A 13,917-nucleotide genomic window follows, 5' to 3' on the forward strand; every position below is an offset into this window, starting at 1 on the left:
ACTTCTTGCCGGTTCGTTTTTTTTAAAAAATAAACTTTATTAACAATATCTTGCACATACAAAATACCAAACACAAAACTCCACTGTGTGCAAAATACAATCTTCACGTTCGCCATGAGAATGAACAAAAAAACATAATGATAACCATGTAAAACAGGTTATGCAAAAAGAAAACAAAAATAATAAGGCAAAGGAATCTGTTAAAGTTTCAGGAGAGACCATGTTTCAACTGTTCTGACAGCTTTTTTGTTAGTGGAAGATTTAATACTGTTCACATACAAAACCATTTCTTTCTGAAAAACATAAAACACGGTTTTTTTGTTGGCATATTTACACTTGTGTATAAAGTATTTAGCCATAATTATAAGTAAATTAACTACATATATTTTTTCTGCATTAAGTCTTTCTTGTGTAAAATATCCAAAAATAATATGCTCGGAAAATAATCTATAATCTTCACATAGATGAGTTCTTATAAAATGTATCACATCTTTCCAAAATAGTTGAGTGAAAGAGCAAAACCAAAAAAGATGAGGCACAGTTTCTGGTGAGGAATGACAGAATGAACAGTTTATGTCCAGATCTTTTTTAAACTTAGTAAAGAAATGTTTCACTGGATAAAATTTGTGAAGAATTTTGAAAGAAATTTCTCTGATTTTATTGGTGATGAAATACTTTTGTGGCAGGGTCCAAACCTTTTCCCACTGAATTCTACATCCAAAGCTGTTCCAGTATGAGATAACATACGGTTTTGTGGCAATCTCATTTTGAAACAGAGAACGGATACTTTGATTATTCCTGCTAGCTGAAAAACATACCTTTCCACACCACAAGTCTGTTAATTTGGGATTTCTTGCTTGTTCATGTTAGCGTCTGCACTGTAATCCCTAGCGAGTTGACTGAACTTAAAAATTATTTTGTAACAGATTACGCAACAGTTAAGTTATATTATTAAAACTTTTAAGTTAACATTTATTAAAATTCATATTGTCAGTTGGCTTACATTTGTATTATTTCATATAAAAAATATTAAGATTCCTCAACTTATAAAAGAGAGATTATTTACTTAAAGTTTTTAATATTTTCCAACTAAAAAACGCTTTAACTAACTATATTTTTATATTACTCAACTCATAAAATATGTAAAATTCACTCAAATGCTTTATAAATTCTTTAACTCATTAAATGTGTAGCATTGAAAATATTTAAAATTCTTCAGCTTAAAATGTATTCTAAACAGAGATATTGATACTGCCCCACTACATTTTAAAGGCTAACATTGATAAAAACCAACAAACGTGAAGGCCACACAATAGTGATTGCTTAATACACTTTTTTTAATTGCTCTTTAAAAAAAAGCACAAATATCAAGAGGATGAAGAAACAATAAGTGCAATAAAGCTGCATTATAAGAGTGCCACACAACATATTGACAAAAAGAGTTGGTTTTGTATTTTACGGCAGAAAAAGCAAATGATCACAACAAAACACATTAGTTACATAACACTTAAACCAACAAATAGTCCATTCTGGAAGACTCACTCAACGAAACATTCTTCAGCGTCAATAAATGTCCTTTCAGTGGTTTGCTGTCCTCAAGGCTCAAGACAGCATTCTGAATAAATATGAAGGCAAGTTCAAGTTTTTTGGGGTGCTGTAGGTCCAGAGCATAGATGTCCCCGAAGAGTTAGAAGAGATTAGTCAGCCAGATCTGTGGGACCACTGACGGCAGCATCCGGAGCGTCACCACGACAACTGAGAAGATACCCACAGCAGTGTCTGTGAGGTCTGGTATTCTGGAAAATACAAAACAAAAAACACAGATGAGTTCAGACCCTCAAAGATATTCATCACACTAATGTCCAAAACTGACATTCCTGCCATCTGTCAATAGGAATCTTTTCATGCTAACATTCTGTTAGCTTTTAATCAACTGGCTATGATGTTTTAAAGACCAACTCCAATTAAAATTGTGTTTTTAAAAAGTTCTTTAGCATTGTTCTGAAGGAGGACATTTATAAAATAATTTAAGACTAAAGCTTCATTTTTCTTTATTCAAATAATGATGGATCAGGAGCAGAAAAGGTAAACGAAACTCCACTCCTTCCAATCAGGAGTCCCTGATGTTCGCCTTTCATCTTCCGTCTCAGTTTTAAAACCATTTAAAAATATCACTCAGTTTACAAACTACAAACAATTGCCCTATTTATTATGTCACTCAATAAAATCTCAATCAATATTAAAGGATTAGTGAAAACCATTGACAGGGAGTCGTGTGCACTTACTGTACAGGTCTTGAAGAAGTTGGAGGCATCTTCATGCAGATAAACAGGAAGTGCAAGGAGGACAAGTGCCCGTCTCATGTTCACGTCACGCTGGTCCTAAAAGAATAAAAAGAAATATCCATTACCATTGAAGCAAATGCAGAGCAAACACTTCCAATATTTATTCAAGGAACTTTAAGAAATAATAAAATGATACCTTTTCTAGATGTCTATTTCTAGTAAGAGGACAATACAGTGTTTATGTCATGATCCACTTCAGGTCAAAGACCCAAAGTCATTTGAAGGCAAGTTACACCTTGGCTTCTTACAGCTGTTTACAAATGATTTGTTATCCGTTTTTGAATTATGCACATTAGAAATTCACCTGGAGGTCATAAATCCTAACCAAGCTGGCCAGTTCCTGTCTGTTTTGGTGGACTTAGTCTCAGAAAGGGCAGCTTTAAGTTACACAAACATGTAAAAACTGCACAATTTCCTCTGACTGCATCTACTCTACATAAATCCATTTCAGATCTTGACAGATGAGTTTTCATGGTTTCAAATGATGGAATGGTGCTAATGCAACATCATTTTATTATTGTAATATACTGTCATAAAGACATGACAATATTCCAAAGTGTCTCCACATACATGGCAGTGGAAACACTTTGGAATATTGGCTATGTAGTACTGCAGTATTATATGTAGTACTGCATAGTGCCAAAGTAACAGAACACAACTTGCACCTCCATTCCATTGTGCCACCTTCAGCCTGCAATCTAAATATGTTTAGTTAAATTGTAAATAATTTCAGCTCTATTTAGACCTTTGGCTAGTTAAAATGTGCATAAATGTTTCCATGCTGCCGTATAAATCTAATAATGGTAATAGTTCAGGATGAATGTATTAAATAAGTATAAAACTCACCCACTGACAGGTCTTTTCTGGTGAAATGGTGACTTTCTGGTGAACTTTCTGAAGTTCAGTATCTGAAAAAGTCCAAAAGAGATTTTTCAATCTTAAAAAATGTTTCAATTATATTCTGATCAAAAAACATTTATTGCACTACACAACCTATTGCATTTTTTGTTTTTTTAAAATAGCTCTAGACAAATAACTGAGACAAGTTACCTGGCTGGCCTTGGCGTCTAGCTGGAGGTGAAACACTGAACACTCTGTAGTTCGGTACCTGAACACAACACGAGCACGTTGATTAATTTATTTTTACAAAAACCTTTTTTATAACGGAGATCAGTGATTTATAAAAGCTTAAAGCTGCATTCAAAACCCAATGCTTCCATGTAGCAACCAGGCCTAAAACTGTTGGCGGTAGCTCCTCCCACACAACCGTTAGAGGCTTTGAGTGACATTTTTGGACAAATGTCCAGCAGCAAACTTTAGCCACAGACAGAGGCCTCCAACGCGAATTTCACACGCGGATCATGTTTAGTGTGATTGCAGCATAACAGATCATTTCTACCTCTGAAAAAAAAAAAACCTCATCACTGTCGTAACTTACGGGCAGAAATGCATTTTGGGTTTGGCTCGCCATACGTCTGCTATGACAAACTAATCATGTATACATTTCCACATTAATCTCTAAAACAATCATAACACACATATGTTTAAACAACAGTAAACCACATTTACGGTAGTATAAGAGCATTTTTAAAGCATTCATTCATAAACCATGAACGATACTTACCAAATTAAATCAGGGCTGAAGACAAGACGGCACCATCAGCGATGAGGCGGATGAAAAAAAAAACCCGAGGTTGGGGCGTCTTGAAGCGGGACGAAATCGCAACGCTTTGCAGAAAAATAAAATGCTCGACTTTCAATTTCAAACGTTGCATACTCGCATTCGGCAAATCCAACATGGCCACCTGAGCTAACGTAGAGAAAACGAAAGACCCTCCCACCAGTACGTGATGACGTCATAACGCTACTTCACGGATCTTAAAATTTTTGAGTGCCAGATACAAATAAGCTTTAAAATATTTAGCACTGTTAAGTTAAATTTGAAAAAATCTTGATAGAGCTTAATACTTTATAGTTGAATCAACTACAAAATGACATTTAAGTTGTGTAACCTTAATAGTTATGAGTCAGTACAAGTGATAGGGTTTAGAGTGTGTTCAAAATGGGAGGTGGCGGCCTCTCGTCCAATCAGAGCACGAGAAATCATCTGCCTTCCATTTCATTCAAAGTGCCTTCCTTTTCATCCAAAGTGCCTTCCTTTTCATGCAAAGTAACTTCCGTTTCATGCATACTCCTCTCTCACACACACATATAAACTCTTCCTCACACGTTCATATATACTTGTCTTTCACATACATACATTCTTTTTTAAGAGTGACAATGAGAGTGAGAATGTATGTATGTGTAAAGTAATATATATGCATGCGAGAGAGAGAATATATGGATGTGCAAGTGAGAATATATGAATGCGTAAGAGAATATATATGCATGCGAGAGAGAGAATATATGGATGTGCAAGTGAGAATATATGTATGCGAAAGAGAGTATATATGACTGTGAGAGCAAGAATGTATGAATGTGAGAGAGAGAATATATGGATGCGTAAGAGAATATATGTATGCGAAAGAGAGTATATATGACTGTGAGAGCAAGAATGTATGAATGTGAATGGTTCAGAATAAATAATGTCTTATACGGCCCCTCATACTGGGGGAAGCTGTTATTGTTTCCATGTTAAGCGTTTGACTGCACTGCCCTCTACTGGTCACTCACGAAACTGCTGGAGTTAGTCTTGCAGCTTTTGTTAAACCACGCACACACACACACACATGCACACACTCAGGCCAATACAAACGCCCACCAGACCCCCTCCTGCTTAAATGACTGAACCCTTTTATTGAACTAAACATTATTCAGTCACATGTCTTACTGCAGGCTCACTAAGACAAAGTCTGACATGAATCCTTTGCTACAAATACATTTCATTTAGTTTCTGTCTTAGAAACTAATTTGTCAGAAGCAGCCTAAGTTACAAAAGTATGTTAAAAAAAACAGAATTTTCTTTATTGCCATTGTTTTATTTACACATGTTCTGGGGCAAACCAACATCTGCTCTCCCATCTGTCCTTCAGCCTGAAGCCTCTGGATATTGAGTTCATGAAAAGACTCCATGATAAAGTCAATGTGATCCCCCTCATTGCCAAGGCAGACACCCTCACCCCCGAGGAATGCCAGCTCTTTAAGAAGCAGGTAAAGTGTCGTAGTGTGACGGCCTGCTGTGCTTCAGAGAGGTTCTTTTGACTTGTTTTTATGAGCTCCTTCTCTTTCCAGATTATGAAGGAGATTCAGGAGCACAAAATCAAAATCTATGAATTTCCTGACACAGAAGAAGACGAGGACAACAAGCTGATCCGGAAGATCAAGGTAGCTGCAGTCTGCTGAGTTTTGTCATCCAAGTTAGATCTGCAGGGAAATATGAGTGTGTGTGTCTGTGAGTGGGTGTGTGTGTGTGTGTGTGTCTGTGAGTGTGTGAGTGGGGTGAGAGGTCCAGAGCTCCAGCATGAAGGTATGTCGTTCAGAGCAGACGAAAGTCCTCTCACAGCTTAACCTCTGCCTCCCTGCAGGAGAAGATGCCGCTCGCCGTGGTCGGCAGCAATGTGGTGGTGGAGGTGAATGGGAAGAAGGTCAGAGGTCGGCAGTACCCCTGGGGGGTGGCAGAGGGTAGGTTAACTCCACAGATCTGGAAATGTGTGTTAATGTGGAGGAGAGGTCTGTGTTAGTGAATGAAGCTCCGACCCCCTGAAGGCTGGGCTGCACCCTTTCCTTTCGTCACACTGCGCCTCGTCCAGGCGTTGGGCCCCAGCTCCTGCAGGTAACGGGATCCACAAAAACCTGTGCCCAGGGGGGCACAGGGACAAGGAGCCGCAGCAGGTGATGTCCTCAGGAGTGCGTGGAAGTTTCTCCAGAAGCGTCTCAGCTAAGGCCACAAAGACCCTGAACGCATCAGAGGCAGAAACAGACTTCCACCTGAGGGGGAGGGGCATTCATTTAAGTCTATCTATGGTCAGCAGACAACTGAAAGGAATTATGACCCGTCAGAAGGGAGATGTGTGCAGATGTTTTCTCCCAAAACATCTCTAAGGAGAAAACCCCTCAAAGGTGAAAGCTGACCTGAAGTGACCTCCTCATGCAGGTCTGGGTCGGACCCCTCCCGCTGCTCCCTTGGGGGTGTCCAGTGTGTGTGTGTGTGTTTGTGTGCGGACATGAGGGGTGTCTGTGCTCTGTGGTCGAGCGTCTTTTCATTCTTTCTTTTCTCTTTTTGTCCCTGTTTTGTTTCCGTCTGTTCTGTGACTGGCAGAGGGCATTTTTGGTAAACAAACCATCTTTCACTTTATTTCATCCTCATTTCCTCCGGACCCCCCCCCCCCCCCCCTTCCCCCCTCCCTGCTCCCCGCAGGTTTCGCCAGCCCCTTCCTGTCAGTCTCCCCGCCCCCTCCACTTTTCTGTTGCCACGCTTTAACCATCAGCCTGGTGGGCCAACCAATGCTCTGATCAGACCTGGACTGAAGGGGGGGGGGGGGTCATACATGTGAACCTGGTAGCCCCCGTCCTGTGGAAGAAGAGTTCTGTGCCGCTGCAATCTCCAAACTGACCTTTCTGTTGAGCATTGTGGATGTGTGGGGTGGGGGGGTGGGGGGGTTCTCTGAATGCTACAACACTAAAGACTCCAAACGTGTCGTAAGAACAAAAACCAAAAATATGAAGGAAATGAAAGGGAAAAGTCTGAACTGCTGGGTTTGGTTAGGGTGCTTCCTCATGTCGGCAGCATCAGCCGTGTGTCTTTATGTCCAGTAGATATTTGACAGTGTAGTGTTAAAACTGCATTCCTGTTGATTGTTTTAATGCTGCAGATATTAAGTCCATCACCGGTTCTCTGTCAAAGAACTGTTTTATTCCACCTCAATGTACCAAATTCTTTAGAAGAATCAAAACAAGTCGCTGTGGCCTTGTGGAAGAGTGTACGACCCAAGACTGGAGGGTCGAGAGTTCAAATCCATGGTCATACCAAAGACTCCATCCTTGACTTGGGTTGAACCACCAAATGGCTCCAGAGGCTGTTTCTGCACCCAGGTGATGGGTCAAATGTGGAAAATCCACGTTAATGTTACTTAGGTGCTCGATAGCTCGTTAAAAAATGATCCGAACATGTCAACGTTGGTCTCAAAAGGGGGATATTTGAAGAAACACCAGGTCCTTAATGTGATAAACCAAGCCAAAGGCAGAGGTGGGCAGTTTGTGAAAGTGACCTGCCAGAGTCCACAGGAATGATTGAAGGATGAGTGTTTGAGGATAGTCCTAGTCCAGGGGTCGGCAACCTTTAACACAGAAAGAGCCATTTGAACCCAGAAAACACTGGAAGCCGCAAATACTTCTTGACATCTAAAAAGAAAGGAAAAAAAAACCTGCATTTATTAAAAAAATATATATATACATACACTTGTTAGTGCTTTGACTACCCCTTTGAATATGGGCTGTTTTATCTGTAATGATAAATTGTTTATAATTGAACATTCTGAATTCTTGAAATAATAATAAAAATGTCTGAACTTAAAGGATCTATTTAGCAAACTAAAAGCAGTGAGCCGTCTCCCTTTATCGATTTGGGGTTTTCAGAGCATGTAGCGAAGCCTCGACCTGAATTTAAAAAAGGGGGAAAAACACTGTTTCACTGAACAAAATATCTGCATAAATATTGATTTGACCTGCTTAGTGGGACTTCTGCTCCTGAACTTCTGCGCACAACGTCTGCAATTCGGGGCTGGACAAAGTCACTTTCATCTTTACGCACGACTGTAAGCTGTTATCTGGGAGGCGTGAGGGTGTTTGCTTTAAATGTACTTCATGGTGGAGAATAGCTGCTCACATTCATATGTGGATCAGAAGATCAACAGGACTCAAAAGGCAGATCTCTTCATGTTCATGGAGGACTCAGGATGGCATTCCATGTTTTCTCCAGTCTTGGAAGCTTCTCAGTCTCACTCCATTTGTGTGTCTAAGCAAGAGTGACCTTTTGACCGGCAACATCTTCAAGGCCCTCATTCACGTGTTTAAATTTGGACACCCACTTGTCTTTGTCAGCCAACTCCAGCTCCAGATCAGGTTGATGCAGTCACATTTAGCAGGGATGGGTTGGTGTTCAGGGGAGTGACGGGGAAGGACAGTGTGGTTTTCTCCTCTCTGAACACACAGAATCGTTTCCCAAACAATGCATGCATTTTGGTGATTGCAGACTGCAAATACTGTGGATTGATCAGCTTGTGAGCTTGTTTGAATTCTCTTAAAGAGGGGAAGTGAGACAGTGTGCCTCTGTAACTCTGGGGCTAAATCTGTCAGTTTCTGCTGAAACGTTAACACCTCCTCCAGCAGGTGTAACGCTGTGGCTCCTCTCCCCTGAAGAGTTGTGTGGCATGACATTTCTCACCTCTGTCAGACATGCAGCGAATCGTTTCAGCACCTCTCCTCTGGACAGCCGGACACCGGACTCTGTTGTGCATCAGCAGATCAGAGTCTGTGCTCTCCACCTCATCCAGTAACACACAGAACTGGCGGTGATTTCAACCTTTTGCCATTATTTTATTGACCATCTGAATGACAACATTCATGACCTCTGTGCATTCTGGAGGAAAGGTTTGTGCGCCCCATCCCCTTTGGTGCAGGATGCAGTGGAAGGTCAGCAGCTGTCTATCCAGTGACTTCTGCAGCAAGGCCACAAAGCCCTATGCGCTCCAGTCATACTCTATGCCCCATCGGTAGCCGCTGACACTAGGTGTGTTGTTTTTATTTCTCAAGCACGGCCTCACAGACGTCCTCCCCTGGTGTCTGAGTTCACATATCAGCAGAACAGAATATCACTTTTGTCTTTGGACTTATCACAGGCGATTGAGTACACTGCAGCTGAATTGATGACTTTCATTTGCTGTTTTGTGATATTTTCTGCCATTTTTATGGTTCTGTCTTTGCAGAGAGAGGCCTTCTATTTAAAGTCTGCTAATAGGTGTTCTGTAATCCTAAGGAATGATTCTTTGACATATTCTCCATCTGTCAACGGTTTCCCATGCCTGACTACATCCTGAGCGCCACAAAACTTGCATATGTAGTTGAATTTGCAGACTTTACTCGCTTTTGGAATAGATTTTTCGTCATATCAGCCTTTCGCATTAGTTCCTTAACAGCTTTTTTTCTCTATTCTCCCTCCGGATAAAGGCTCTGTGTGTATCTTTGAAATGTCTTACGACATTTGACCGTCCATTAAACAATCAATCTGCCGTCCCATTTTTGGCACAGTTCAGCACAGACGATGCGCTGTGAGTATGTCGTTAGTTCACTTTGAGCACAGAAGGTAGCGACAAACCACCCCACCTCTGGGCCGCTTCCATGGCTCTGGGGCGGACCTTCTCAGGTACCAACTGGCTGGTGTGCATTGACTTCAAATTTCCAGTGGATGAAAGTGGGACCTCTGGGATCTGGGTTGGTAAACGTGAAGCGAGTGTCCTCTGGCACGCCTCTGTCCAGGTCTGAATCTGTGAAGTCACGGAGCGGAGGATCAGTTGGGAGCTGCTCCTCCAGCAGAAACCTCATGCTTTCGCACAGAGCCGGCACCCTCATATCAGCCCCCGCCTCAGCTTGTGGGGCTGATCCATCGGTCCAGCTCTGTGATCCAACCTAGGGTCATGTCCCTTCCCTTCCCCCTTTTAATCCATCGCTTTAGGCTTCTTGTGCCACTAATGCAGTTAGCTTACTAGTCTAATATAGCTTCAGTGCATACATACATGAAGTGCCTTAACATAGGAACATCCTGCACACGCACGTGCATGTGCATGCTGGAGACAGATGGCTGAGCCCCTCCCTGCAGATCACCCTATGGCCTGAACCAGCCTCACAGCTGAAAACGCCTGCTTCTGCTTTAGTTTCTTTAGTAGTTGAGATTTCTGGAAAAAACCATCACGCCTTCTGCTTTAATAGAGATATCCCATCATGAAAGACCCACTCTCTAAGGTTGTGTCCAAATTTCTTCCCTACTCACTACATAGTGCACTAAATGGTGCGTTTGCCATATTGTAGGGCTGTCCGTATCTACAATTCCCAAATCCAGTGCTCTGGAAATTTCCCAGAAGTCTCTGCGAAACACCAGTGTGCATCAATGCTCACTAGATTGGTGAATATATTCAATTTTCAATTCAATTTTATTTCTATAGCCCAATATTTAAGAAAAGAGTCGTCTCAATGGGCCTCATGCCGGGGATTATGTAATAAACATGAATCATAAAGAATATAAAGTCATAAATTCAATAGCTGATGGCTAAACTAAACTAAAGAGACTAAACTAAAATGGGCATCCCTGCCCTTAGACCCTCCTTCACCCAAAAAAACGGATCCCAGTAAAAAAGAATAAACCTCAGGGGTGCCCACATGAAGGATGATGAATATATGTTTGAATCATTTTTGCAAAGAAAATGTATTTAAATGTATTATTTTTAATAAAATATCAATGTTTTCATCTTCCGTACACATTGGATTTATAAATGGTTGTCACAAAACGCTCATATCAATCAGGTTTCAACTTTGTGAAATGTATGGCGTCATATTCACCATTCAAATTATAAAAAAAGTAGTGAGCGTGGTGTCCGAATCGTAAAGCGCCAGTAGTAGAAAATCCCGTTGGCGTGGAGCAAGCCTGCCCCCTATCCCGTCACCCATCGCTTTACCCGTACACCCACTAGCTTACAGCCCCCAGCCCCAGATTCCAGCTCTAACAAGGCAGACAGAGACATACATGGATCTATATGCCTGCAAGTGGATGCATCAGAATGAAGTAGAGCAGGAATCTTATGGCCTTCCCAGCATTTCTGATTCACAACGACTTGAATAAAGAAATACTCAGAAATGCAATTTTAAGCTCAATTGTCTTTATCTATGTCTGTCATCATGATGAGAAAAATGCCACAAGAACGTGACAAAAACACCAAAAAGACCGTTTTCATTGGAGCTGGTCTTTAAATTTCAGCTTTGGATCAAATGTTTCATTAATTCTAATCACAAGAATAAACTTTTTTCTTCAAGAATATTTATGAATATTTCTAATACAGATTCCAATCTAAAATGGGGAAAAATCAAATAAAATGGGGAAATCTCTTCAGATGCTCTCTGGTTCTTCCTCACTCCTCCTCCGCTCCTCTCCTCCAGCTGGTCATGCACAGATGCCCCTAAATCCACCCCCATGACTGTTTGCATATGTCTTGGTTGTAATCCGGGACAGCCCACCATGGACACTCCTAAACCCTGAAACACAGCTGACCTAGATTTAACACCCCGCCCCCATACCCCCCACCTTTCCTCTGGGCGCAGACAGTAACTGTCAAACTGCCCCCCTCCCCTACATGCACCCCACCCTTACATCAGAGCTTCCTCCTTTGGAAGAGTCGGGAGGTCAGTGGCTGGCTTGGAATGCCAAGGGGCAGGACAGCCCGAGCTTCATCAATGGTAAGCTGCCCCCTGCCCCCCTCTCAGTGATGAATGACTGCTGCATTGGTAGGCGTCTTCCCAGCGAGGAGCAGCATGTTTGACGAAGAGGAGGCTCAGTGATGCAAACTCTGTCCTAGAAGTGTCTCCATGGAAACGTGCGTTAACCCTGATGGTTGTGATCACACAGGAGCTGCTTCCATTTTAGCGTGGGGGGGGGGGGTGTAGGAGGAAAGTATGAGCAGAACGTCTATTGAGCTTTGATCCTGTTTGATCATGCCCCCCCCTTCATCATTTTTGAAGCATTGACCCACCCTCCCCCGAGCCCTGCTCCTTCTCTGTGTAATCCTGCATTTATAGCTAACGGCTAACACGGTTCTTACTCAAAAAGAGGCAGCACATGGCTCACCTCAGGTCGTCCTGCTGATGTCACATGACTCATGCTCTGCTTCCTGTTGCAGTGGAGAACGGCGAGCACTGTGACTTCACCGTCCTGCGAAACATGCTCATCCGGTGAGACGCCAAGTGTCAACCAGAATGAAAACAGAGCCCAAGTGTTAGGAATGAGACTCAACCATTTATAAATGTCCTTTTAATGTCAGCACTCACATGCAGGACCTGAAGGATGTCACCAACAACGTCCACTATGAGAATTACCGCAGCAGGAAGCTGGCCGCTGTCACTTGCAACGGGGTGGACACCTCCAAGAGGAACGGACAGCTGACCAAGTAAGGGGGGACGGGGGGAGTTTATTTTAGAAAAGTCTGAGAGATCCATCTGTCTCAGAGCGGCAGAAAGGTTTGGAAATAAAAACAGGCATCGTTCTCACACAGACCAGCCACTGGTGTTTATAGCACTAAGAGAACTAAGAGTGCAGTTTACATCTGTAGAAGGAGATGTATGGAAGTGAATCTGAAGCATAATTAAAAATAAAAGTCAATACCAGAAATGCTTTTTCATTTTCTTCTTCAACACTGCTTATTCTGTCACTTAATTAAAATGATAAAGAAAATGATATTTGACATTTCATTTTCAAAAAGTTCTCTGGTAAATCTGTAGCAAAATTTATTTAGAAATGTGTAATTTGACAATTAAAATGGATTAACAGAAATGCTTTTTCATTTTCAAAATGTAACTGCATCAAATGACTCAAAATTAAAATGGAAAATCAATACTTCAAAATGCTTTTTTCATTTTCTACTTATTCTGTCTTATTCTTATTCTGTGTCATAATTAAAATGAAAATGCAAAGAGGGGATTGCATTTTCATTTTAACATCCACCCTGTGAACATTGTCGCATAATTCAATTCCACTTAGCATTTCCAGAGGGGAGGCGGGGCGATGACGTCATTTCTATCTCCGTGTGTCCAGCTGCTAAGAGAACCATGCTAGATGCAGTGCAGCCAGGCTTGTAGCTTTGTGTTTGTGGACTAGCTTTGTCTTCGGACCGGCAGCCGCCTTTGCATAGCGGAGCGCTAAGCCCCACAATCAGAAGCTCCAGATCGCTGAAGGAGGAAATGCTGCTACCATCTGAGAAACCATCATCTGAATTTGTGTTTCCAGTGGTGTCCAGAACAAAATAAAGGATGATGTAATTCCCACATATTTACATCCAAGATGCTCATTGCCCACACAGAGTTTCAAGTCCCTCCACGGCTAATGTTTTTAGCACGTATTAGCCTAATGCTAACCCGTCTTTTGGGTCCTTGCAGTGAAGAAAAAAGCATTGACCGCACGGATTAAAAAAAATATGAGCCAGCAGGCCCTTAATAATAATCATGACAGTAATAAAAGCACAGTTAGAAGATAGTCTCCTGCAGCTTCGCCCTGATTTTGATGTTCGATGACAGAAGGAGCCCCATCAACAGCTATAGCAGATTTCACCATGCTAAACGTTTGTTGGTTGCTGGTTGGACCAACACGTATCTTCTAAATGTCCTTTTATTTGCAGAATAAGCAGTTTTTAAGTAGAAATGAAAAAGCATTTTGGCGGATTGCTTTTTCATTTTACTGTTGAGTCAAAAAATGCAGCTTCATTTTGAAAATAAAAAAGCATTTCTGGTTTTTATTGTTATTTTTAATTATGCTACAGAATGGCTTCCATAGAGGTGGGATGACCTTAGAACTGAAGAACCCATAATAACTCCCAGA

General features: G+C 41.5%; 1 protein-coding gene and 1 long non-coding RNA gene across 5 annotated transcripts in view; one reads left to right on the plus strand and one right to left on the minus strand.

Annotated features, from left to right (window-relative positions):
- LOC105358736 (septin-7) overlaps positions 1-13,917 on the plus strand; it is a 44,972-nt gene that overhangs the window by 27,221 nt on the left and 3,834 nt on the right. For all 4 annotated transcript variants that reach the window (XM_078948301.1, XM_023955507.2, XM_023955508.2 and 1 more), the window contains exons 6-10: positions 5,378-5,495; positions 5,577-5,669; positions 5,870-5,966; positions 12,227-12,278; positions 12,368-12,493. In XM_078948301.1, the coding sequence (XP_078804427.1) occupies positions 5,378-5,495; positions 5,577-5,669; positions 5,870-5,966; positions 12,227-12,278; positions 12,368-12,493 (486 nt within the window). The remainder of the gene's footprint in view (positions 1-5,377; positions 5,496-5,576; positions 5,670-5,869; positions 5,967-12,226; positions 12,279-12,367; positions 12,494-13,917) is intronic.
- LOC144992394 (uncharacterized) lies at positions 1,430-4,115 on the minus strand. Its single transcript, XR_013656298.1, has 5 exons — positions 3,970-4,115; positions 3,396-3,453; positions 3,192-3,253; positions 2,286-2,381; positions 1,430-1,796 (listed from the first exon to the last, which is right to left on the minus strand). It is a non-coding gene; the product is annotated as an uncharacterized LOC144992394 (long non-coding RNA).

This window comes from Oryzias latipes, chromosome 6 (assembly GCF_053564925.1).
Source record: "Oryzias latipes strain Hd-rR chromosome 6, Olatipes_Hd-rR_3.1".
Taxonomy (NCBI): Eukaryota; Metazoa; Chordata; class Actinopteri; order Beloniformes; family Adrianichthyidae; genus Oryzias; species Oryzias latipes.